This window comes from Gobio gobio (assembly GCF_949357685.1).
Source record: "Gobio gobio genome assembly, chromosome: 22".
In the NCBI taxonomy this organism is placed as follows: domain Eukaryota; kingdom Metazoa; phylum Chordata; class Actinopteri; order Cypriniformes; family Gobionidae; genus Gobio; species Gobio gobio.
Genome location: NC_137118.1, coordinates 33,999,678 through 34,027,103, shown reverse-complemented (window position 1 = coordinate 34,027,103; position 27,426 = coordinate 33,999,678). Strand labels below are relative to the sequence as shown.

General features: G+C 40.9%; 1 protein-coding gene across 2 annotated transcripts in view; it reads left to right on the top strand.

Annotated features, from left to right (window-relative positions):
• sez6a (seizure related 6 homolog a) overlaps nt 1-27,426 on the top strand; it is a 72,221-nt gene that overhangs the window by 19,846 nt on the left and 24,949 nt on the right. For both annotated transcript variants that reach the window (XM_079804105.1, XM_079804104.1), the window contains exons 2-3: nt 22,991-23,587; nt 25,809-25,936. In XM_079804105.1, the coding sequence (XP_079660231.1) occupies nt 22,991-23,587; nt 25,809-25,936 (725 nt within the window). The remainder of the gene's footprint in view (nt 1-22,990; nt 23,588-25,808; nt 25,937-27,426) is intronic.

Sequence of the window (27,426 nt, the reverse complement as noted above, 5' to 3'; positions counted from 1 at the left end):
GAATACAGTTAATTTGTACTTAATTGTAATTGAGAAAGTAGTGAATTAGATTACTGAATACTGAATGAATTTGACCTTTTTTTGTGTTATTCCTCACCTCCAGGCATATTAATAAAGGGGCTCACATTATAAAGTTCAGCTTGCTCAGTTCACTTGGTTCTGGTTCTCAAAAACCCAATCGCTTGTTCTCTATTGTTGCATCTTCATGGATGAGGCATGCAGATAACTACATAGCCTAAATTATTCAATCTTCTAAAACTTGCAACCGAAAAAGTAAAGACTGAATGTTTAACTTTCTATTTCAGTTGTCAAAATAAATAATTGCTACAGTTCTATCATAAAATAAACTCAGTACAGAAGTCAACATTTTATTTTATGCATTTAAATATGATCCATTGTTGTTTTTCATACTTTACAAATTAAAGCAAAATCATCGCCTATCTTCTAGTACAAATGCAATGCTCACATTTATTTGTGCATTAAAAAATTACATATCATCAGCTTGTGCCTTATTGGGATCTCATATGGCATAATATTTTATTCCAGAGACATGTGACATGTTAACAAATACATACATGCATGCACAGTTTTGATGCAACTTTAATCGCCTTTTTGGTTATTTCATGACTTAATTGACAACAGAACTACGATTCTGCATGCTTGTAGTTTCTTTTGCGCTTTATTTGAAGTTATATTCAGCACGCCGCATTTGCGCATGATATTGGACACGTCAGGAAAGTTTTACTGACATATAGCCTGACAACATCTTATCTGACCGCAGATACTTAATAAGGACAACGCGTTTCTCTCAGCATCTGACAGAAGTGTCACCAGTTTTCACACCTCTTTCAAAAGTGTCATCGAAAACAGAGAATTGCGTTTGTTATTGTTTCTTTGACAGCACACAATGCGACTCACAAACGGTCTTGCAACCCACAAGTTGAGAATCATTGATGTAGGCTATACTGTTCACTGTTCACTGTTGTTGTGCTGAAGCTCATTCAACACTTTTTCCACACTCACTTGACTTGCACCTGACGCTGAGGCGAAATTGGAGTGCGCACCTGAAAAGTCTCCCATTTTTTGTGGTCTTTAAGAGACGGTTCTGCGTTTAAATAAGCACAATTCTTGTCAAGAAAAAAAAAAGAGACAGATACAGCAGTTGTGCCACAGCCACCCCCTTGCTCCGTCCCTGGGAAGGTGGACATTCTGCCAAGAACAAGGTTCTTAATGTTTTGCCAGATTTTTTATTAAGGCTATATTTTGCTGTGTTGCTTTATTAAAGGTCCTGTTCTTCGTGATCCCATTTTTCAAACTTTAGTTAGTGTGTAATGTTGCTGTTAGAGCATTTATAATACCTGTAAAATTATAAAGCTCAAAGTTCAATGCCAAGCGAGATATTTTATTTAACAGAAGTTCCCTTTCAAAGCCTACAGCGAACGGCTGGTTAGGACTACATCCTGGTATTTCCTGCTTTAATTACGTCAGTAGAGCAGTATGTCGACTAACCTCCGCCCACAAGAACACGCGAAAAAGGGGGCGTGGTCTTGTTGCTCCCGCATGGAGAATAGGAAGTGTTGCGTTCGGTTGCGTTCGTATAGTTTGTTTGTTGCCATGTCGTCGAGACGCTGTTATTTTCATCCCGGAGTCAAGTCACCTTTGTTTGGCTTTCCCAGGGACGCTGTACTTAGAGATCATTGAGCGCATGCATCCCCGTTATGGTGAGAGGCGTGACCTTTCCGGTAACGTGCGCTCTGCGTGCCCTAAGCTGCTGTCCAATCACAACACGGGAACCGCTGGCACAATCAGAACTCGTTACGTATTTCTGAAGGAGGGACTTCATAGAACAGGGAAATCTTTCAAGCCGTTTTGAGGACAGTGAAAACAGCGGTATACAGATAAGTAAATTGTGTGAAAAATACTGTGTTTTTTTACACGCGAAACATGAACACATGTTATATTGCACACTGTAAACACAATCAAAGCTTCAAAAAAACACGAAAAACGGGACATTTAAGGATATATTTTGCTGCGTTTAGTTTTCTTTCTACCTTGACGAGTCACCCTGTCCCTGCAGCTGAAAAACAGCCCCACATCATGATGCTGCCACCACACACTTTACTGTTGGGATGGTATTGTGCAAGTGATGAGCAGTTCCTGGTTTCCTCCAGACATGATACTTGGAACTGAGGTTCATCAGAACAGAGAATCTTGTTTCACACAGTCTGCGAGAGTTCTTTAGGTGATTTAGCAAATTCCAAGTGGGGTTTCATGTGTCTTCACTGCGGGTAGGCTTGAGTCTGGCCATTCTGCCATAAAGCCTAGATAAGTGGAGTGTTGCAGTGATGTTTGTCCTTGTGTTAGTTTATTCCATCTCTACATATGACCATGGAGCTCAACTAGACCATCAGCTTCTTGGTCACCACTCTAACCAATGCCTTTCTCCATCGATTGCTCAGTTTGGCCAGAAGGCCAGCTAGGAAGAGACCTGATTGTTCCAAACTTCTTCTATTAAGGATTATGAAGGCTACATGCTTCAGTGAACCTTCAATGCAGCAGAATTATTTTTGTAGTCTTCCCCAGATCTGTGTCTCGACACAATCCTGTCTGGTTTTTGGCCTGGGTTTTGCTCGGATATGCATTTTCAGCTGTTAGATCTTTTATTGAGAGGTGTGTGTGCTATTTCAAATCATGTCCATTCAATTAAATTTGACTCAGGTTAACTCCAACTGAAGTGTAGGGACATCTCAAAGATGATCCAGTAAAACTGAAATGCTCCTGAGCTAAATTTCAAGTGTCCCAGAATAGGGTAAAAATACTTGCAATGTGATCCTACATAGAAAACACGGTTAATAATCACTGTACACATCAATCTCTCTTTACTGACAGCACACAGACTGCATGTTAATTTACTCCAAGAAATGAAAGAAATAAAAAGGCATATGTGAGCGAACACAGATAAACCAAAGTCTGTTTACTTTACCTCTGTTTGTTTGCTTTTATGCCTTGTGTTGTTGTCTCTTCTCTTCCATGGCTTTATTTTTTTCTGACAAGCTGTCATTTTCTCACAGGCCTTTGTTCTTTCAAATAGCATGAATTATGCTTTCTCTTTTTCTCCCTCTCTCTCTCTCCTGTCACACTGATCAAGTGTTTTCTGAAGAGTTTGGTGCAGAATGAAAGTGTCTTAGTGAGGCTGCCTGCAAGATTTCATTTCACAGTCCTCTGAGTATTCGCACATATGTCTGTGTTAGAAAGATAAATAGATCTCCAGTGTAACTCTTCTTTCCATTGTAGAGACACTATTGATCACAAGAAACCTTGAATTTATTTTAGAGTAATTTTCAATTTTTTCAAGCTATACATGAGCGGTTTTTGATCAATTGGTAATTATTTATTCAGATATTATGTTTGTATAAGGAGTATATTGCCAAAAGTTTTGGGACGCCTGCCTTTACATGCTTATGAACTTTAATGACATCCCATTCTTAATCCGTAGGGTCGTCACTCCAGAAAACACATCTCCACATGCTCTAGAGTCCAGTGGTGGCGTGCTTTACACCACTGCATCCAACGCTTTTTTTATACACCTGTGGCCATGGAAGTGATTGTAACACCTGCATTCAATTATTTGTAGGGGTGTCCCAATACAGTTAATATAGTGTATGTCCTTTTTTTAAAATTCAAAATATAACAAATAATAATAAATCCAAAATCCGAAGATATACAATCTACTCCATTTTCTGCAATGCTGCAACCTGCAGCTTTGAAGTTTGTGGTCTTGGAATTCAACTTAGAAGTCACTCTGAGAGATGTATCGATCTTTTATTGGTCATGAATATACAAATGTTTTCAAACTTGAACTTTGTACCACAGCAAAATATGTATGAATGTATAATGCTGTATTAAAGTCAAAGTCAAATCTCCCTAACACAATGTAATACTGTGTATAAATATATATATATATAAACCTATAATCTAATATAATGTAATATTTAGAATTGTTTATATAATCTTTGCTATAATGCAGAATATCAATGGTGATTATCTTTTGTTTTTATTACCCACAATACTTTGCTGTTTAATCTCACTGCAAAAAAGTGGAAAAGTGACGGTTTACAACAACATAAGAGGGCAAAAAGAGAGAAAGGTAAATGGGGAGAGAGATACAGAGAGGGAGAAGTGAATAACAAATCAAACCATTATTTAGAGTGTGCAGACTATTTCTGATCTTATAACAATGTTTCTCTGGATTTACAGCATTCCCCAGGAGGCGGATGGCCAAAAAAGATCATTATAATTTCCTTGTATGTTCCCTCCCTCCTTCTGTGCAAACTGTCATGGGGTAGCCTCGTGAAAAATCGGCCTCACTAAACCTACAGGAGTCTGGTGCAGTTTGAAAACAGAGCTTTTCATCTTGGTGAATTTTCTTTTGATATCAAACATGCAGAGATGCTGTATTCATCATAGAACTAGATTGGATTTGAACGGATGCGACACTTAATGCAAACTCTGCTTAGAGGAAATCCACAGAGAGCAGAGATGCCTCAGAAGAGAGGCAAGGGTTTTTTTGTTTATCTCTTTGATAAAATAAGTTGTTTGTCGTCAATAAGCCCCAGAAGTTTGTTGTCTGTAGCTCTGCGTTCCGATCCTCAGGGTGCCTATGCAGTGTTCACTGCTCCCTATACACACTGATCTAAATATAGTGATAAATGTCTGCTGCTATGCTGTCTTATATGAAAAGAATTTTGGTTAATTTCATATCTTATTTCACTTTCCTTTGAAAAGTGTAATTTATCTTATGACACGGTACAGACAGCAGTATCAGTGAGACAATATTATTAACAAACATGATGTACCAGCATTCATTTTCAGGTCCAGAAATCGGCCCATTTTTAACAGGTTTCAGCAAGACAGAAATTAATGACCTCTCCTCCATGTGGGTGGAAAGCTGTCTGAACATCCACGCTTTAATATATTCCACAAGCTGCCAACAATTAAATCATGAGCTTTCAGGTATAACAACACTTGTGTCCGCCCAGCTAAGCTGTGTGTCAGAGAAGAGCTGGTAATGTATGAGCTCAGTAAATGATACATGCTGTTCTCTAACACCTACACAAGCACGCTTTACTTTGTTTGTCGCTGGGCATAAGTCAACTTTCACTCTCTATCGCTGCTGCCCAAAAATGGTTTATTATAGAATTTAAACTTTAAAAGTTCTCCACCCAGTGCTATTCAGCTTAATAACGTTTTGGATCTTATATAAAAGGGCTGTTTGGAAGTCAAGTTAACTGCTCTGTGCATATGATTTATGTGTGTATATATATTTATGTGTGTTATATATCCACACTATATTGCCAAAAGTTTTGGGACGCCTGCCGTTACATGCACATGAACTTTAATGACATTCCATTCTTAATCCGCAGTTGGCCCACCCTTTGCAGCTATAACAGCTTCAACTCTTCTGGGAAGGCTTTCCATAAGGGTTAGTGTGTTTATGGGAATTTTTGACCATTCTTCTAGAAGCGCATTTCTGAGGTCAGGCACTGATGTTGGCTGATGTTGGCTGAGAAGGCCTGGCTCACAGTCACACCAAACTCGCACATCCATGTCTTTTATGGACCTTGCTTTGTTCGCCGGTGCGCAGTCATGTTGGAACAGGAAGGGGCCATTCCCAAACTGTTCCCACAAAGTTTGGGAGCAGGAAATTGACAAAAATGTCTTGTATGCTGAAGCATTAAGAGTTCCTTTCACTGGAACTAAGGGGCCAAGCCCAACCCATGAAAACAAAAACCCACACAATAACCCCCCCTCCACCAAACTTTACACTCGGCACAATGCAGTCAGGCAAGTACCGTTCTCCTGGAAACCGCCAAACCTAGACTCGTCCATTGGATTGCCAGACAGAGAAGCGTGATTCGTCACTCCAGATAACACGCCTCCACTGCTCTAGAGTCCAGTGGCAGCGTGCTTTACACCACTGCATCCAACGCTTTGCATTGCACTTGGCAAAGTAAGCATTGGATGCAGCTGCTCGTCCATGGAAACCCACGCTCTCTACGCACTGTTCTTGAGCTAATCTGAAGGCCACACAAAGTTTGGAGGTCTGTAGCTATTGACTCTGCAGAAAGTTGGCCACTTCTGCGCACTGTTCGCCTCAGCATGCGCTGACCCCGCTCTGTGATTGTACGTGGCCTACCACTTCTTGGCTGAGTTGCTGTTGTTCCCAATTGCTTCCACTTTATTATAATACCACTAACAGATGACCATAGAATATTTAGTAGTTAGGAAATTTCATGAATGGACTGATTGCACAGGTGGCAAACTATCACGGTACAATGCTTGAATTCACTGAGCTCCTGAGAGCGACCCATTCCTTTACAAATGTTTGGAGAAGCAGTCTGCATGCCTAGGTGCTTGATTTTATACACCTGTGGCCATGGAAGTGATTGGAACACTTGAATTCAATGATTTGGAGGGGTGTCCCAGTACTTTTGGAAATATAGTGTATATATACAGTATTCTGAGCCCATAAATCTTTCTTTCTTTTTAATAGTATGTGAAACTGTATGCAGTAAGCAGCAATGAATGTTTTAAACAGTATTGTGCTACATTGCCACATGTTTATTAATTAATATAAATAATATTATTAATAATAATAATAATAATATATATTCCTATTTAGTTAATAAATAGTCAATAAATAAGTTGTCAAAGACTTATTTTAGCTTTACTTCATTCAATGATTATATATCTAAACATTTTTGACAAATCATTTTGATAAGATTTCCAGAAGTTAAAAAGCGCACTTGATAAAACTCCCAAATTGAAATGGAAGGTCAAGTTGGGTGCTGGTGAGCTTATTGATTTGATATTGTCAGCTCAGTAGTTTGTTCACTGTCCACTACAGAAATAATTACGGCAATTATACTCTCATTACACAAATGAGTACAGTTCAAAAGAATGAATTCAGAAACTGCTTAGGCCGAGATGGTTCTTCGATTTAGTTAAAGGGGCACTAAGGTTTGATGAAAGAGTGGAGATAGGAATAACTGATTTCTCTTCTGTAAAGGTCAATTTCAAATCTCAGGGTCACTGTCTGTGTCCTGGGACTAAAACAATCACAAACATTCTCTATCTTTTTAAGAATGAGAGCTTCATCCATCAGTGTCAGCTCTAATATTGCGTTTCCTGCTGATGTCCGTTGGGCAGGTAGGACCTTTTGTTTTTCCCGTTTATGTTTTAAGACATGTTGACTCGCAGCATGCTGCACTCTGACACTTGCCTGCCAAAGCGAATAAAAGCAATTTCAGACTATTTAAACACCTCAGCCCTCTCAACGTCTCACTGCGGGATTCTCACAAGCTGGAAAAACATGCTGGATACTTCAGAGAGTAGCATAGCCTGACTTTAGGCTTGTAGCAAAACAGGAAGAAACCGCCTGATTGACATGTAAAACGGCCAACTACAGTTTGATTTGTTTTTTGAAGTGCCATTTAGAGGAGGGGTTTAAGATCTAAAATGTATCATCTTGAGTTTGAGGGGAATGTCATTGTCAACACTATGAGTGTTTTGTGCCATTAAAGGTGGTATTTATTTGCAGAAGTGCACTAGGATTAGTCTTTCCATGTCACCATCTATAAAACACGGTTGAATTACCTCTTTTAGAGATTAATGATTGAAATGGATGGTCTGACATTATGTGGCTTTGTGAAGCAGCTGTTTATTGCCACTGGAATGATCTGATCACACTTCCATTACAGAATGTGTCATCTTGATAAATGGGATTCACTCTGGAGTGACATGTGCTCTGTGTGTTCTTAAAAGGAGAGAGATTGTGAGGTCAGTGCTTGATTTACAGCGATTTAAACACTTGTTCATTATATCAGGAAAGCTTTTTTGAGGATGAAAGGATGCAAATGTGAGCAGTTGGCCTCTAAACAGTTTATGCACCCAGATTTACGTTCTTGAAGAACATAAATAGTTTTTTTTTATGTTTACAATACAATATATTTTAATGTTTAGGAATTTGATTAAGATCCAGAAAAAAAAATTCCAGAAAATCACATGTATGGTTTTTAAGTAATTAATTTGCATTTTATTGCATGACATAAGTATTTGATACATCAGAAAATCAGAACTTAATATTTGGTACAGACACCTTTGAGATCATAGGTTTCTTGTAGTTCTTGACCAGGTTTACACACACTGCAGCAGGGATTTTGGCCCACTCCTCCATACAGACCTTCTCCAGATCCTTCAGGTTTCAGGGCTGTCGATGCGCTATACGGACTTTCAGCTCCCTCCAAAGATTTTCTATTGGGTTCAGGTCTGGAGACTGGCTAGGCCACTCCAGGACCTTGAGATGCTTCTTACCTAGCCACTCCTTAGTTGCCCGGCTGTGTGTTTCGGGTCGTTTTCATGCTGGAAGACCCAGCCATGACCATCTTCAATGCTCTAACTGAGGGAAGGAGGTTGTTGGCCAAGATCTCAAGATACATGGCCCCATCCATCCTCCCCTGAATACGGTGCAGTCCTCCTGTCCCCTTTGCTGAAAAGCATCCCCAACGAATTATGTTTCTACCTCCAAGCTTCACAATTGGGGCCTGGACATGCGCTGCAGGATTTTAATCCATGATGACGTAGTGTGTTACTAATGGTTTTCTTTGAGACTGTGGTCCCAGCTCTCTTCAGGTCATTGACCAGGTCCTGCCGTGCAGTTCTGGGCTGATCCCTCACCTTCCTAACGATCATTGATGCCCCACGAGGTGAGATCTTGCAAGGTGCCCCAGACCAAGGGAGATTGACCGTCATCTTGAACTTCTTCTTGAATAATTCTAAATGAAATATTTTCTAATAATTGCGCCCACAGTTGTTGCCTTCTCACCAAGCTGCTTGCCTATTGTCCTGTAGCCCATCCCAGCCTTGTGCAGGTCTACAATTTTATCCCTGATGTCCTTACACAGCTCTCTGGTCTTGGCCATTGTGGAGAGGTTGGAGTCTGTTTGATTGAGTGTGGGGACAGGTGTCTTTTATACAGGTAACGAGTTCAAACAGGTGCAGTTAATACAGGTAATGAGTGGAGAACAGGAGGGCTTCTTAAAGCTGCAGTCTGTAACTTTTTTGGGTTAAAAATGATCTAAAATAAATTTTTGAGCAAGTACATAACCAGCCAGTGTTCTATACTATCTGCTTACCTTAGCTCGATTTACAACAGTAAGCTTGTAATAATGTTTTTAATTCCAGTGGTACTGGTGGATTTCCGCAGGAAATTCAAGCATGTCTTTGCGTCATTACGTCACATCTATACACATAAAGAAGGTGTCCTGGCTATATTGCGTGTGAGGATGTTGGAGGTGGAGATTTATAGCCTTTTCTCACAGCACTTGATATAATTAAACTTATCAATTTGATAGCAGATCCAGAAAGGTTCAAACGACGATCACCAGTGACAACTGGAGATTCACCCGTTGTAAAATGCAAAAGACTTTGGACTTTCGGGGTGCGTCTCAATCATAGACCCTAATATGGGTCTAAAAAATATGGACGATGCGACTTCATTGAATTCCGCTGACCAGAGTTGAAGCTTTCGTAGGCCGCACACGGCGCTAACATCTTGGGACTGAGTCTGCGCAGTAGCGATCTCGGGACCGGAGTTGCGCAGTAGAGAGCAGGAAGTAGAGGCGCGATAATCAAAAGCCCGCCCACACTCTCACAGATGCAGAACAATTCATTATGTTGGTGTGAAATAAACAGTTATAGAAATTTAGAAATTAAAGCTACAGCTCCAATCTCCTCCGAAAAATCCAGAAAAAAGTCTGTTATTGCCTCAGTGACAACTTCACTCAGAGAAGCCGTCAATCTCAGCTGTCAATCATGACGTCACAACCCCCGTTTTTATAGCATCAAATAACTAACTAAAACTAAACTTATTTAAAAAACTAACACTTGAAATGAAATCATCGTAATAAGAACTGCCTAAAATTACAGAAACCATCTTTAGGAAACAATTATTTGTAGTGTAATTGAATTGTTTAGTGTGTCTCGCGTCCATTCTAATACATGGAGGGGTGGGGTTTAGGAGCTATACTGGGACCAGCCACCGGGGGGGCGATCGAGGCGCGGAAGCTTCAGTTTCTGACAGGAGTGCTGCAGGCTTGGTCTCAATCAGCTCCCTAGTTCAGTAGTCAGGGCACTGATCAGGACACAAGTCGATGAGCTGACTCCCTGATCAGTGCCCTGACTACTGAGCTAGGGGGCTGATTGAGACACACCCTCGGAGTGGCTACAAAAAAAAAGAGACTTCAACCGGGCCCATGCGAAAACAAGGATAAAAAGGGCTTTTGAAAGGTGGCGTGAACTCCATGTTTTATAGGGGTTCAAAACGGACGCAGAGACCACTTTTTTTCTGCTGGACAAGACATTTCAATGGTTAAATTATGTAATAGAAGCACACTTGTTCGCTTAATTCATACAGTTACAGAGTTTTCTTTGTTTTACCTTTCTCGTTTTGCTATGTGCATTATGGTAAATATCAACTATTTTGCGCTAGCTATGAGACAGAGCAATTCACATCTACTCCACATTAATTTGTTTATATATGACAGTTAGAAATTATACTGCACAGAAATGGAAACTAAACTACAGGTAGCCCTAATACACATTAAATGTAGTCACGCTATGCTGATGTTGTTAACATTAACCATTTATAAACAAAGTATAATTAGCACGGTTTGACGTGATATGATAAGCGATCGTTAGATTTAATCATCACGATTTACTGCAATGCTTTTTTCCCCTTAGTTGGTCAGAACAAAAGTGGATGTTATCAACATACTTGTTCAGATGACATTTTGCGGTGAAAATTATGTTGGTCATACTTTCAAAAAGTATAATCTGTGATTCTGAATGACAGTATCCACATTGGCGCGGTGACTGACAGCCGCACATTCTCCTCAAAACATTGGATTCCTCCGCGCTGTGCCGTGCCGACTCCCGAGGCACAAATCACGTAAAGTTGATAATTCCACGGATAACTGCAATTGCAGATTTCGAACAGAGATGGTGACAAAGAGGAAAAACTACAGACTGCAGCCAGAATTCTTACTGTTTGGTAGGTGATCAAATACTTATGTCATGCAATAAAATGCAAATTAATTATTTAAAAATCATACAATGTGATTTTCTGGATTTTTGTTATAGATTCCGTCTCTCACAGTTGAAGTGTAGGCTACCTATGATAAAAATTACAGACCTCTACATGCTTTGTAAGTAGGAAAACCTGCAAAATTGGCAGTGTATCAAATACTTGTTCTCCCCACTGTAGGTATACTGATAGTTTACTAGTTAAATTAAAACCTTTTTTTTTTATGAAAGTACACTTTGAAGTATACTCTCAGTAAACTAGTTTATAGTTTAATAATGCAAGTATACATGTAAGTTTTCATTTAAGTGAACTAAACATCACACGTACTTATAGATTACTATTTATATGTTGTTATATTTCCTATTTATGTCATTTTTATACTTGAAATATACCTTAAGTCTAGCCTAGAAATCTAGACGCACCCTAGCGGCAGCAAATCTAATTTGCAACATCTTGATGTGGGTCTGGATTTTCAGGCTACCTTAACTGAACTTTAAATTTAAGTAAATTCTAATGTACACTACCAGCGGACTAGCCTACACAAAAATGTAAATACTCACAACTATAGGAACATATCGGTTTTCTTTATAAATCAATATTTTCAAACAAATGTATTGTATTGGATGCCAAAACCATCTTAAATCTTTAATCTTATGTAAAATTATGTATATAAAAAGTATTTAAAGGTAGGGTAGGTAGGATTTGGTTAAAAAACTTTTTTTCCAAATTTGTTTAAACTTTCTTTATATATCAATACATAATTAAAATGTAAATACTCAGAAAAAGAAAGTATAAAAATTGAGTGTCTGTAGACCTCTCACGACTGTTTTAAAGACAGCTCATTATTTCCATTCACTCCACCTTCTCCCTTCTGGGCTCTTTCCAAAGCCACGCCCCCAAAACACATGAACGCGCCACGCCGACCCCGATCAGCTCAGTTGAAAGACGCATTATTTACCTGAGGTGAGCTGAGAATAAGTGCATGTAGTGACATCATGTCAGAATCACATGTAATAAAAAATCTAACTTTATCATTATGAATATAAACAAATAAGATGTCTTTTAGTACTCACTATCAAGCTAGAATAACGATACTGGTTAAGTTTAAAATACACACACAACACAGTGTCTACGACACACACAGATACAAGATAAAAACATCAACATAAACATTGGTAGAGTATATAAAAACAAACCAAGGGCCGAAATAAACGTGCAGGTAAAGTTCCCGGTGAACATGGTAAAAGAGTTTAGACAGAGGGTAGTAGCTAAAGCTAACTTAGTTCTAAAAAAAGTTCCTGGATGCGGTGTACTAGCTTTTACACATGCATTTTGTTATCTAAAGTTACATTTTGCGAAATTCAACACGACAGCGATCAACTTGAGCTAGGCATATTGAGTATTTATCATCTCTACTAATGGTTCGCTAAGTGTATAACATTGTAACTTTATGCTAAGTAATGTTATGTTAGCTATATTAGGCAGCTACGTGTGCTAGTGATACATGCTTCATGAAAACATAAACCAAAAAAATGTATAATCAAAATGAAAGATTACCTGTCCAGCAGAAATACAGCCTCTTGAACTCAAATCAAACGGGTGCGCCAGGGTTGCCAGGTTTTCACAACAAAATCTGCCCAATTGCTACTCAAAACTAGTTTGGTGGGTAAACTATGTGTCTTTTTGGTAGGGCTGCCTGCTAAAATTCGCAAATCCCAGGGCAAAATATCACATAATTGGGGTCGCTTCAACCCGCAGACATGAAAAACAGCCCGCGGCAACAGTGTTTGAAGTAGCCCGACTTGGCAACACTGGGGCGCGCGCATGTGGGCAGATCCTGGAGCGAAAGCGGCGGTAGCCATGGTAGCAAGAGAGAGTGACAGTCGCCCAAGCCAATCACTTGTTTCGGCCCGAACGAAAATAATGAGCGGTGTTTATTGCAGATTAAAAAGTCTAGAGTCACTCGATTTTTCAGAGTACTTAAATTTTAATTATGTATTGACATATAAAGAAAGTTTAAACAAATTTGGACAAAAGTGTTTTAGATCATTCTTACCTACCCCACCTTTAAAGCTACACTGTGTAACTTTTTAGTCTATTCTTAGCTAAAAACACTTAGTTCTTTCAAAAAATATATGTGCTCATTAATGCATATTTACTTCTTTCAAGTAATAAAGTATTCTCGTAAGTTTATAATATGCCATTGAAAATACATAAGGTAATGGGATCTAACGGTGGTCGCCATGTTGCCCCTCCATCTTGAAAGTACATTAGCCAAAGAGGGACATACCCGTAAATTCAAGCTTCACCTTTCGCGTTTTAACCGGTTTTAACACTGTGCGCGTCAACTTGTTCAGACTTGTCTGGTGCATGCGCAGAGAGTTTTCATCTCAGCAGCTCCAGTAGAGTTATACGGAGTTTTCCTGGCTTGTTTATTCCTCAAAAGTCTGTTTTTCCTTGTGTGGTATTTCTGTGCGTTAATAACTCCGTAAGTAATAATAGTTATTGTCATTGTGGATGTGTTTCAGAGTGTGTCATCATGTAATTCAGTTGATGTTACCTCAGAAGTATTTTTGTGTCAACATACAATAGCGTAATGCTCACCTATTTGAATAGTCATTCAGTTATTAACAATGTTTATTCGTTTATAGAAAATATTTGCTTGTAATGTATGTTGATGGAAATATGTATCAGGTCTGATCGGCATATTAACACTTGTTATACAGAGCTAAACCTGCGCACACACTTTTGTAACCGGACACCGCTTGTTAGCAGCGGCAGCTCCGCTCCTTTTAATGCAGCTGCATTTAGCGCCTATATGTGGTACAATAAGCTCTGGTTTACGGTTACATTATACAAATGTAACTTATAAGTATAGTTATACAGTTCTTAACTGTGTATATTCTGTCATGTCATTATCATGTATATTTACCATCCTAATTTGTTCTCTCACAGAAACCACATTTATGTACATATCCATGCAAACCTGTTTATGCCTTGCAATTGGATGACTGAATAAACATTACTATCATCAAAGTTCACTCTGGATTAGCTGCAGTTCTTTCTAGCCGAATAATTAGGCCAGTTGAGTTCCAACCATCCCACTGCGCACAGAATATCCCACAGGCACCGTGTCGAATGTGGACGAGGTCTTCTGGAAGCCATATTAATCTTGGACTAAATCGGCCACCGTAGGAGTTAAAACGAAATCGGAATTGAACAGAACAGAAACTAAAATTCACGGGATGGTCATATACAAGTTCACCACTAGATGGGGGAAAATATCACACAGTGTAGCTTTAATAGGCTTTACTCAAAAGAGTAAACACAACTACAAGTCAAGTATGCTTAGAATACTTAATTATACTTTTAAGTATCTCGATCAAAAGATTGAGTATTGGCCAAATATACTTCAGTATTCTGTCAGTATAAGTCAAGTATTCTTAAGTGTAATTTTCAGTATATTTCTGAGAAGTACATAAAAAGTAGACTGAAAGTATACTTTCTTATTTTTTTTGTTTTAAAAGAAGTATACTAATAGCACACTTGAATAAACTTCTTTTTTGTAAGGGATCCCAAGATGTGCCCAATGGAGATTACAGCTTTCTGGGCTCTAACAACATTTTCCACCAACAAAATTATTACAATCCACAACTGATTATCTTCATTCAGTCTTCCACCAGTGTTCACTGGCACCTCACTAAAGGCGGATTACATCTAATAATAAAGCAGAGCTGTAGCTCCTGTTGAGAGTTTGACTGTGCGCTGGTCTCCAGAAGTCGTCTACAAATCCTGTGTCAGTGATGTTCTTTTTATCTCTTACTGTCTTCATTGTGTTGCCAAGCTACATCCTGTTAGAACCCACTGTCATCTAGTTCCCTAATTAGGGAGTAAAACATACACTCGTAAAGTCATGCTGTTTGAATGCAGAAATAACAGTAGTCTCAGAAGTATCTGCTTTCCTGGGGTTCACAATCTGCTTAGGACTTTGTTCTGAAGCCGTTCATGAGGGGTATAGGATGTACTATGAAAATAAACAGTGATGATTGTTTTGGGTTGCCACAAAGCATTTTAAAAGATAAAAATCATAATTTACTCACCTTCTTGTCCCAAACCCCATATGGTTCTTTTTCTAACTTCGCTCGGTGTTTCACTTATGGGAATCGCTTTGGGCGTGACCAACTACGGAAGCTCCTATGGCACCACGTCTGTCTTTGACAGACAGGTCGACCTGAGATCAGGCTCCGCCCCCACCTATAACACTCAGGTCGACCCCTATCGAAGTCATTCGCGCTTTCTTCCCGTGAGGGACTACAACAAGCTCTCTCAGCACGTCCGACTTCGTCGCTGATTTTCGCTAAACTGTTCAACAGGCGGACCGTCATTGGATTACGCCACCGAACGCGATATCAGTGGATTGGACTGTGTTGAGTGGCATCGCTAAACACTGAATAGTTTCCGCGTCAAGGCGAGCTATTCGGTTCGGACTATCACGTATTAAATTACGTCGGTAGTATTTTAAGTGACGTTAAGTCATCTTAGGCTTTACGCGTTAAGGCGAGCCGTTGAAAGGGCTTATACCCTACGTGAAGCTTCAGACTAACGTGTAGTGACGAGTCGTTGAATCACTCTTCTCCAGCCATCATGTCGACGGTCATTACCCCCGCCAAAGGGAATGAGTCGAAAAGCAGGGAGGTGGCACCCCGCCCGTGTCCATCGTCATGTGGAGCAACCATCTCGGGCAGGGACCCCCATCCCATGTGCATCGTGTGTATGGGCACAAAGCACGCTCAAACGTCGCTTGCAGACCCACAAACATGCGTCCACTGTGCGTCAATGCCGGTGAAAATTCTGGAGAGAAGGCTGAGAGTGGCGGTGGCTAGCCAGCAAGACCCATGTCTGGCCGGAGCGGCCGCGAAACCTACGGCTACTGACCATCATATGCGAGCTACCACGAGCTGGGCCGAAATGATGGAAGCCGAATCCCCGGATATGCCTCCTCTGTTCGAGAACCTGCTCGCGCACGAGGAGGAAGAGCTGGGTGACGAGGACGCAGAGGGCGACGCCAACTCTGATCTCCTCGACTTGGATATGGAGGACGAGGAGGAAGATGACAACTCTCCCTTCCCGGTCCAACAGTCTAGACCCCCGAGCACAACTGACACGGGCTCTCAGGCAGACAGTAACCTGCACGAGGTGTGCAAACGAGCCGCGGCTAAGCTAGGCCTAGCATGGCCCGCGGCACAAGATGCAGAGGGAGCAGAGCGGGACCTTTACGATGGAAAAAGGCTTCCGCCTGCTCAACCCACAGCGAGACAACTCCTACCAGCCGTGCCAGCGTGCATGAAAGAGATGTCCCGCCATTGGGGTACCCCCTTTAAGAGCAAGCTCCCGACCAAGGGATGTTCTAAACTGGAGGTGCAAGGGATGGCAGAGCTGGGGCTGGCCGGACCCCCAGCGGTAGAGTCTTCAGTGGCCTATCACCTCCATCCGAGTCGACGCTCTATCTCTGCCTCCTCTCAAATCTCACTGCCAAGCAAGATGGAACGCCTAACCGCGTCCGTCTATCAGCGAATGTACAAGTATGCAGCGCAGTCAGTGTGCTCACTTAACGCGGTGACTTTACTGTCAGCGTGCCAGGCAGAGATTTTGGAGGAGATGGGGCGACAGCTGGATACAGGAGTGCCGAACCCAGCACTCTGGGATGAGATCTGTGTGGTGAATGATCTAATTCTCCGCTCTTCCCGTGGTGCGGTTCAGGGTTGTGGCCGCGTGATGGGCCTAGCCGTGTCAGGTGAGAGGGCGTTATGGCTAAACCTGTCAGGGCTGAGCGACACTCAGAAAGCGGAGGTGATGGACGCGGCGTTCGACCCAACTAAGGGCCTGTTCGGACCGGCTCTCGAGAAAATGAAAGAGACCAGCACCCTTAGGAAACAAGAGGATGAAGCGTTTAGCCTCTGTTTACCACGCAAGCAAACACCGCGACCACCCTCTCAACCACCGCGGCAGGGCTTTGGTGCAGCCGCTGCAGCGAGAGGGAGACAAGCGGGGGCCAGGAATGTGAGACCTGCGCCCAGTGGACATCAATCTGGCCATCGTCCGAGGTCAGATGGATCCGGACCATGGGGTAAGCATTCATTTGCGGCCGCGGCGGCTAGGAACCGCCCGCCCCACCCCGAGGAACGGAAGAAGAAGCGTGCGACCTAACACACGAATGTTCCCCTGCACTTCTCTCTCCGCCCACAAAGAGAAGGAAGGGATCCAGCCCTGTTGTTCTAAGTTCAGTAAGGGCTCTAAGTTACCCAGTTCCAAAACAGGGAAAAAATGTTCAACAGTGTCACCAAGCACTCACACGGTGTTTTCAAACGCCCATCTTTTCAGGGGAAAACACAATAAAGATTGCTCTATCGCATCCAAGCCACGGGCCAAGGGCGATAAGCTCCCCAAATGCAATAAATGCACTAATAAATGTTTCACTATCGCAGCCAGGCAGACAGCCGAGGGCGATAGATTGCAAAATAATTCAAAAATTGAACTGTGTTTCCCCAGTTTCACCGCTGGGGGGAGCGCACGCTTCTCCAGCGGGGGTCAGCGCAGAGACGGTAATGACGTCATCAAAGCGCGCCCCCGAGGGAGAAGTATACAAAGGACCCCTGTCGGCTCGTATACTCAATTGGCGAGCATGCGCAGCTCATCCGTGGGTTATAAAGACAATCTTACGGGGATACAGACTTCAATTTGCCATGAAACCACCCAGATTCAATGGTATTATAGTCTCAGTGGCCGAGGGAGAATCAGCTCGCGTCCTGACGGCCGAGATAGACACTCTTTTAGTCAAACGAGCCATCAGAGTGGTGCCAAAGGAAGCGACCTGTCAGGGGTTTTACTCCCGCTACTTTGTGATTCCAAAGAAGGGGAGCGCATCTCTGCGTCCAATCTTAGATCTCCGTGTGTTAAACAAACACCTACGGAAGTACTCATTCAAAATGTTGACACACAAAACACTTTGTCGATCCATCCGCCAGAACGATTGGTTTGTGACGATCGATCTGTCAGATGCATATTTTCACATAGACGTTTACCCGTCTCACAGAAAATATCTCAGGTTTGCATACCGAGGCACGGCTTACGAGTTTCAAACCATCCCATTTGGTCTATCTTTAGCACCAAGAGTTTTCAGCAAATGTGTGGAAGCAGCACTATTTCCGTTGAGAAACAGCGGGATAAGAATATTGTCGTATATAGACGACTATCTGATATGCGCCTCGTCGAAAGAGCAAGCTATCAGAGACGCACATAGGGTGTTAACTCATCTCGACAGCTTGGGATTCAGGATAAACATGAAAAAGAGCCGCTTAGAGCCAGCACAGGACACAGAATATCTGGGGCTCAGTATAAACTCCCTCTCTTATCGGGTCACTCTGACAGAGGGGAGGATCACGTCCTTCACTCAGTGTCTCTCCCGTTTTCAGACGGGGAAAATTGTCCCGTTCAGGCTGTGCCTACGAATGCTGGGTCTAATGGCCTCAGTGATTTCGGTAGTACATCTGGGGCTACTCATAATGAGAGATTTTCAGCGCTGGGTCGCGCACCTGCGTCTATGTTCTCGGCGTCATCTCGGTCGGCCAGTGAGAGTAACGTATGCGTGCGTCAGAGCGCTCAGACATTGGAGAAGTCCCGCGACTCTCAGAACGGGGATTCCCTTGGGGGCGGTGTCGTCGAGAGTCGTCATGACGACGGACGCGTCGTTAAAGGGCTGGGGAGCAACTCTGATGGGCAGAGCGGTGAACGGTGTGTGGCCTCCACAACTGAATCACAAGCATATAAATTACTTGGAATTGTTGGCAGTTTTTCTAGCGCTGAAACATTTTCTGAGCTTCATCAAGGGCCAGCATGTTTTGGTGAAAACAGACAATTCTACAGTGGTCGCTTATATCAACCGACAGGGAGGCACACGCTCTCTTCAGCTGCATCAGTTAGCGAAAAAGCTGATCGTGTGGTGCAACACAAGGCTCTTATCCATCAGGGCAACCCATGTTCCAGGGATATTGAACAGGGGAGCAGATTTATTGTCCAGGGGAAATCCTCTATACGGGGAATGGAAGCTTCATCCTCAGGTGGTGAAGCAGATATGGCAGAAGTACGGTCAGGCTGTCGTAGATCTCTTCGCCTCGCAAGAAAACGCTCAATGTCCTCTGTATTTTTCTCTGGCGGACGGAAATGCACCGCTGGGTGTGGATGCTTTAGCCCACCCATGGCCGAACGTCCTGCTGTATGCATTCCCTCCTCTGAGCCTGATTTCACCCACTCTGGCCAGGGTGAGGGAAATGGGATTATCACTGATACTGGTAGCTCCACGTTGGACATCCAAACATTGGGTAGCCGAGATAGTTCAACTACTGTCGGGTCAGCCATGGCCCCTCCCTCCCCGGAGGGACCTCCTGTCACAGGCAGGGGGGGAAATTTACCATCCTCACCCAGACAGGATAGCTCTCTGGGCCTGGCCCGTGAGAGGTGGAATCTGAGTGCAGCAGGTCTGCCACCATCAGTCATACACACTATACAGAGTTCCAGAGCCTCTTCTACTCGCTCTCTTTATAATAATAAGTGGCGAGTCTTTGAAGAATGGTGTGGACGGAATCATATTGTCCCTTTTCAATGCTCAGTGAGGGACATATTATGTTTTCTCCAGGATCTGTTGGATAAGGGGAAGGCTTTCTCTACACTGAAGGTGTATTTAGCAGCCATTTCTGCTTGTCATGTTGGTTTTGGTGACAAGACGGTTGGTCAGCACCCTTTAATAAGTCGTTTTATGAAAGGGGCACGGCGTATAAGGCCAGTGGCCAGGCGGATGGTTCCGTTGTGGGATTTGTCTATGGTTTTAGAGGCCCTTTCTCAACACCCGTTTGAGCCGTTAGAGGGCATAGGGTTGAAGTTTCTCTCTCTTAAAACAGCACTGCTGTTAGCACTGGTGACAGCGAAGCGTGTGAGCGACTTGCAGGCCCTGTCTATCAGCCCGTCTTGTTTTCAGTTCTCCCCAGGGCTCACTAAGGTTTCCTTTCGCCCTAATCCGGCTTTTGTACCTAAAGTGGTGGACTCGTCTTACAGATGTCCAGCTACAGAGCTTACAGCTTTCCACCCTCCTCCATTCTCTTCTGCAGAGGATAAGAGGTTAAATTCTTTATGTCCAGTACGGGCGCTTCATTGGTACGTGGAAAGGACAGCAGTTTTCAGAAGGAATGACCAGCTGTTTGTGTCTTGGGCTACTCCTCACAAAGGGAAACCGCTGTCGCGTCAGCGGCTGTCCCATTGGATTGTAGAAGCTATATCTCTAGCATATAAATGCAGAGGTTCTCAACCTCCTGAGGGCTTAAGGGCCCACTCCACTAGGGGCATGGCTACGTCGTGGGCCTTACTTAAGGGAGTGTCTGTTCAGGAGATATGTGCGGCAGCAAGTTGGGCTACGCCGCACACTTTTGTGCGGTTTTATAGACTGGATGTATCTGAACCTTCCTTGGCTCATGCAGTGCTAGGAGCCAGCAGGTCGGGACCTGCATGATTAGGCATAGCGTACATTGTGCAATCCGGGAGTGGTCTATATCTCCCATAAGTGAAACACCGAGCGAAGTTAGAAAAAGAACGATGGGTTACTTAACGTAATCCCGGGTTCTTTGATAACAGAGTGAGGTGTTTCACCAACACTTCCCTCCTTGCACAGGAACGGGAAGAAATCTCTCTATAATGACTTCGATAGGGGTCGACCTGAGTGTTATAGGTGGGGGCGGAGCCTGATCTCAGGTCGACCTGTCTGTCAAAGACAGACGTGGTGCCATAGGAGCTTCCGTAGTTGGTCACGCCCAAAGCGATTCCCATAAGTGAAACACCTCACTCTGTTATCAAAGAACCCGGGATTACGTTAAGTAACCCATCGTTTTCTTTCTTCATGTGGAACATTTAAAGGAGGATTTTGAGATTTGAGAACTAGGGTTGAAAATAAAAAAAATAATGAGTTGGGAATGACATGAGTGGTATAAATTATGACACAATCCCTTAAAGAGTATGTTTAAATGACAACGATGAACAAAGATTTTTTCCCTTTGCTGTTTTATGCATGCCAAGCCAGTAGTTGGTTTGTAAAGAAACACTACACGCATATAGACTGAACACATAATATGCATGCACATGATGTCACCATTTTAACAAAATGGTGTATTTGTAGTTTACACAACTACACAATAATGGTATCATTTTCAATGTGTTTTCAAAATTTTGCATTTTCAGCCCCCCAAACGCTGTTGTGATGTAAATGAACGGCCAAAACGCATCAAGTTTAAAATTTTTAGTTGAAAATGGTGTTGTGTAAATGGCCCCTTAGACTTATTTAATGAAAACACAATTAAAAGAAGCTGAATCAGGGTATCAGTGCACTTGCATGTCTGTAAAAAAGGGAGTCTGTACATCTGCATTAGAATTTTCCTCAAGCCAGACATTATCCCAGTGGAGAGCTTCTGTAATCCAGTAGGAATGATTATAAAGAGACAGAAGATCTGACAGCAGTTCAGCGTTTCTCTCACACGTCTTAATAAAGAAAGCACTTCTTGACAGATAAAACACAACTCCAGATGTTGTTTTCAGCACAGCGATGTCGCACAAGCAGTTTTTTTTTTTTTTTGATGGGTAACAGGAAAACAATAGGATTTCCTTCACGCCTCAGTGAAATATTACAAATATCTCAAAAAGACAAGCAGAGAGATGCCAACATGTGCAGTAATTTGTGATTTGTGATTTGTAAAAGTGATTTTTTTTTGTAGCCAAGACTTTAAGGTATACAGAAATTGACTTTCAATAATAAACCTATACCCTGAGAAATATTCACTGGTGGAAAAAGTGACAACTCTACTATATTTTGAAATATATATTACAATTAGACCTTCCAGCCAGAGCCAGTTATCACTAAACATTTTCAATGTATGGAAAAGAACGGATTTGACATTTTGATAATAACTAACAGTTATTATCAATAAGCATTCAATCATTCAAGTTCTCAATTTAGATTCGATGATCGATATAAAGGTACATTATTGTATTTTATTTTTTGCCTTTTTTTAACAATCATGCAACAATTTTGTTCAAGTTCAAAATCCACTTGGCTCAAAATTCAAAAGGGAGCACATGCAGTTTGACTGGCATGATGCATTTAATAAACAACTACAGTCCCTGCTATTCCCATAATGGCTGTTTTCGATCAAACTGGACTTTTTATATATTTATTAGACATGCTTTTAAGAATCTTTGTGTCTGAATGGCATTTAAATGACTCACTTCCTCTCAGTGACGAATGAGGTCTGTCTTTCTGATTACAGTTTGTTTCTGATCATAAACATTTGTTGAGACTTTCAGGGCTGAAGTGCCGGCTGTCATTATACAGCTCTCTTTCTCTCTCTCTGAACCCTTCTGAGAGCTCTTCTGTCTAGTGAGGTGTGTTAATCTAGAGATGAAAGATGTTCTGTAATTGCCTCACGCTTTCTTTTCCCTGAAAGATGCTGCTGTTCTTCAGCACTGAAGATCACAGCAATATTGAACCTCTTGTGTCTCTCTATTGAAATAATTACTTTGCAGGGAAGCATTGCATTAATATGCTCAAAAATAGAATTCAAATAGTGTCACAACTTTATGTACAATTACTTATAAAGCATCTGAGGAGCATCAAGTATCCAGCCGTCATCCTGAAATAATTGGGGAGTAAGCAATATATATATTGCTGCACTTGGGGGTCTGTGGAGACCAGTTTAAAAAACCCTGACTAGGTTTGTCTAGTACTAATTTTCAATCTGTTTGACTTTCCAGAAGATGGAACCATTCGAACTTGGAGAGGAGGAGAGTCAGAATCAGAGAAAGAGTTTGACCCTTTCACCAGTAAACAGGAGCCACCAACTGACATCCAGCAGCTCACAACAGATGCCGTACCAATCCTCCCCAACCTAAGACTGCTTAAACTCCACTCAGCTCTGCTGACCAAGAGCTTTGTGGGAGATCAGCAGTTTTTTAAAGAGGGACCACACACCATGCCAACAGACTCTACCTCTACGTCTAACACTGAACATTCACTTCTGGTGCCTAAGGAGGACTCAGCAGTCTTCTCTGACCTTGCGACCACATCGACCATGACTACGGCAACATCTGTAGAACAAAGAAGACCCAGCAAAAGCCGTAGTAGAACATCAGAGAAGATAGTAGTCACCTCTCAACCTCTTACAAATCCCACTGTTCCAACCAGCACTCCCACCAGCACCAGTCAAATAACAACTCTCATCACAACAACAAGTACAACTTTTGATAATGAAACTACTTTGCCACCACTGTCTCTGTCAACTTCACCTAAGAAAGATCCACAAAGGCCGGAAGGGAAAACCACATCAGGGTACTCCTCTGAGACATATTCAGGTACATGGATGGATGAATTGGATGGATGGATATGAAAATACATATACTATATATGGACAGAGATAGATAGTGGTGATATTCCTATAATATGGAAAAAAGGCGTCATTATTCGTTTCCCAAAAATACACTCACCAGAGGAAAATAATGACTTTAGACCAGTTGCATCGATAGTGGTGAAATCAATTGAACGTATCGTGGGGAAGTTATGAGGGAATGTACTGCATAAATTAGATCCTTATCAATTTGCTTACAAGGAAAATGCGAGTACAGAGGATGCTTTGAGTATTACAACACATGTTATCTTAAAACACCTTGAAAATTCTACCACTTAGGTTTAATGTTTATGGATTTTAGTTCAGCGTTTAGTTCAAGAGATGAAAGTGAGTCCTTATATAATTAAATTGTATTATGCATTTCTTGTTGGAAGACAACAGCAGGTGAAAATATTGGAGCTCCTCAAAGCTGCATTCGTTCCCCCTTTTATTTATACTGTACACAAATGATTGAGAGATTGAGAATCAGCATATAAACAATTATTTTATTACAATTTCGGACGATGCAGCCACTTACCTAGTTTATTGACAAAAGACTCAGATATTGTTATGTATAAATCAGAGATAGAAGGGGTTGTGCAATGGTGTACGGAACACAACTTGATGTTAAATGTAAAAAAAAAAGAAACTAAAGAAATTATCTTTGACCCAAGGTTTGTGAGTGATCATAGCCGAGTGTCAATTTATGAGGAGGAAGTATTTAGGTATTTACTTGATTCTCAGCTACATTGAGGTCATCAAGTGGAGTATTTTGTTCAAGAGCTAGTCAGCACTTGCACTTGTTGCAAAGGCTCAGGGTCTATGGGGTGGATACAATTATTCTGTTACTGTTTTATAGATCAGCTATTGAATCTATTATATATGTTATGGTTTTACAATATGGTTGGTACTCTGTCAATTAAATTTAGGTCACAACTTCAAAATGTGGTTAAAAGAGCCGGCAAAATAATTGGTATGTTGGTAAATTGGTATTGGTATTAGTGTAATATTAGTATTGTGTAATGATTGATGTGTAATGCATTGATTTGTGTTGTATGAATGAAGTGTATTAGTATAGTTAATTATTGTGTGTTGACTTGCTCTTTGATAGACAAATCTATCAAATCTATCTATCTACAGACAGACAGACAGATAAACGGATGGATGGATGGATGCATATATATATAGACGGACGGACGGATGGATGGATGCATATATATATATATACAGTATATTTGTATTCATCTATCCATCAATCAATCAATCAATCAATCAATCCATCCATCCATCCATCCATTTATATATATATATATATATATATATATATATATATATATATATATATATATATATATATATATATATATATATATATATATATATATATAAATGGATGGATGGATTGATTGATTGATTGATTGATTGATTGATTGATTGATGGATAGATGAATACATAAATACTGTATATAGACGGATGGATGCATATATATATATATATATATATATATATATATATATATATATATATATATATATATATATATATATATATATATATATATATATATATATATATATATATATATATATAAATGGACAGATGGATAGATATATATGGACGGATAGATGAATGCATATATGGATGGATGGATGGATGAATGAATGCATATATACAGACGGATGGATGCATATATATATATATATGGACGGATGGATGGATATATATGGATGGATAGATGGATGGATGAATATGGATGGATGAACGCATATATATGAATTGGATGGATGGTTAAATATGGACGGATGGATATATATGGACAGACGGATGGATGGATGCATGTACTGTATATGAAGGAATGGATAATGAAAGAATGGATGGATGGATGGATAGATAGATAGATATAGTGATAAGGATAGATATACAAATAGATATGGAGAGAGAGATAGATATTGATTGATAGATAGGCAGACAAGACAGACAGATACTGTACAAAGACAGACAGATACTGTACAGACAGATGTGCTTGACGTGTCTGTGCTTTAAAGAAATGTATTGAACTCTATGAAAATGCACAGGCGTCAGAGATAATGAAGGATTAGTGCACAGCCAACCAAACATCAGACCGCTGTAAAAGGGGTGACTGTTTAAAATGATGCTCGTTTCTCTCCCTCTGTCTTTCTTTTTCCAGCTCACTGCGATATGAACTTCACAGAAGCTGAGGGTTATATAGAGCTCCCTCTGGATGTCTCATTTGATTCCCACATGCATTGCACCTGCCTGGTTACGGTATATCTGGGTTATGGTGTTGAGATTCAGGTCAGTTCTTTTTCATCCAAAGCTTTTATCATATGCAGATTAGGAGAAGCGTCTCTCTCACACATCTTTGTCTCAAGGGCAACAGAGTGTCATTTCCATCTCCTCTACACTTAACATTGAAATTTCATAAGTGTACACACAGAAATTAAAAAGTCCTAGCCTGTCTCTAGCTCAGTAACACAAGATATTTCTCTTCTGTGTATGCATATCTACATGGACATGGTTATGAAATAAATATTTGACTTCTTAAATTGGAAGGATGGTTTGAGTGGCCTGACAACTGCAAACAGGGAACTACAATAACAATCAAATTGCTATAAATAAGACGGATATAGCTTCAATGTGTGCTAAAAATATAAATAAAATGAAATTGAAAATAAAAAGCTAAGAAATAGCACAGTTATATTTAATAAAAGCAATTTTTAGTCATATAAATAATATTTGTGACCTCTCAGTTGAGAGGTATATCACATTATGAACACCAGAGGAATACTATGTGTTTTTTTAAATAGTTATTGGAAGAAAGCACTAGTTAAAAAGAGGATTTAGCAAATATCTTATTTCATTACTCAAGCCAAGAGGGAACAAACCGTTCATTTTAAGCAAATTAAGCACCACAGACACTCTGTTTCATGCAATCAGGTGGAACTTGTTATCGTTCCTGTCAGCCATCCAACTAGATACAGTTCGATCGACTGCACTGAAATTTCTCAGACCTCTAATTTTGGATTGATCAGAACAGAGAGAAGCGGATTTAAAAACTGATTGTGAAGAGACAGACCATTGCACGTAAAAGTTTTAGAGACACGCAGACAGATGCTGCCAACTCTCTCTCAGGCATTGATAAAGGCCTCCAGTCTGAAATTGTGAAAGTGTCCGTATGGAGCTCCAGGAGGATAGTCATGTTCGTGTATCAGTGTGTTTGACTGCAGCACAGCTGCTCTGTCATATACGAAATACAATTTCCCTCTAAAAAGGCCCTACAGTAGATCGGTTATGTCGGTTTTCTTTAAGGAACGGGAGGATCTGTTTTGTGATGAGTCATACATGTGACGCTTACTTTACTTTTTTTGACATTTTAGATGTGATGTTTCATCAGCTGATCGTCTGTTTCCTTTTTGATTTCCTGCTAAAACAAGACTTCTTTAAAAAAAAAAATAGCTCTTTCCTGACATGTGTCATTCTCCAGGTGGACAATTTAAAGCCAGTGGTTTTAAAATGTGCATGCTCTGGAGGAAGATGCTAAGGGCACAATACAATACACTGCATGTTTGTTTAAATATTGATCTATTTCTCTGCAGATTCCTTAGAGTTTTAGAATTATGTTTTGGATATTGACTGTCTGGAGCAGGGGTGTTTATATGAATGTATCTATGAAAGGGAACTGTCATCAGAACAGTTTCGATAGCATTTTCTTGTCCTCTTATGTCTATATAAAGTAGTGTTTAAGTGCAGTGCACAAATGCCTATACTGTTCCATAAGAGATCAT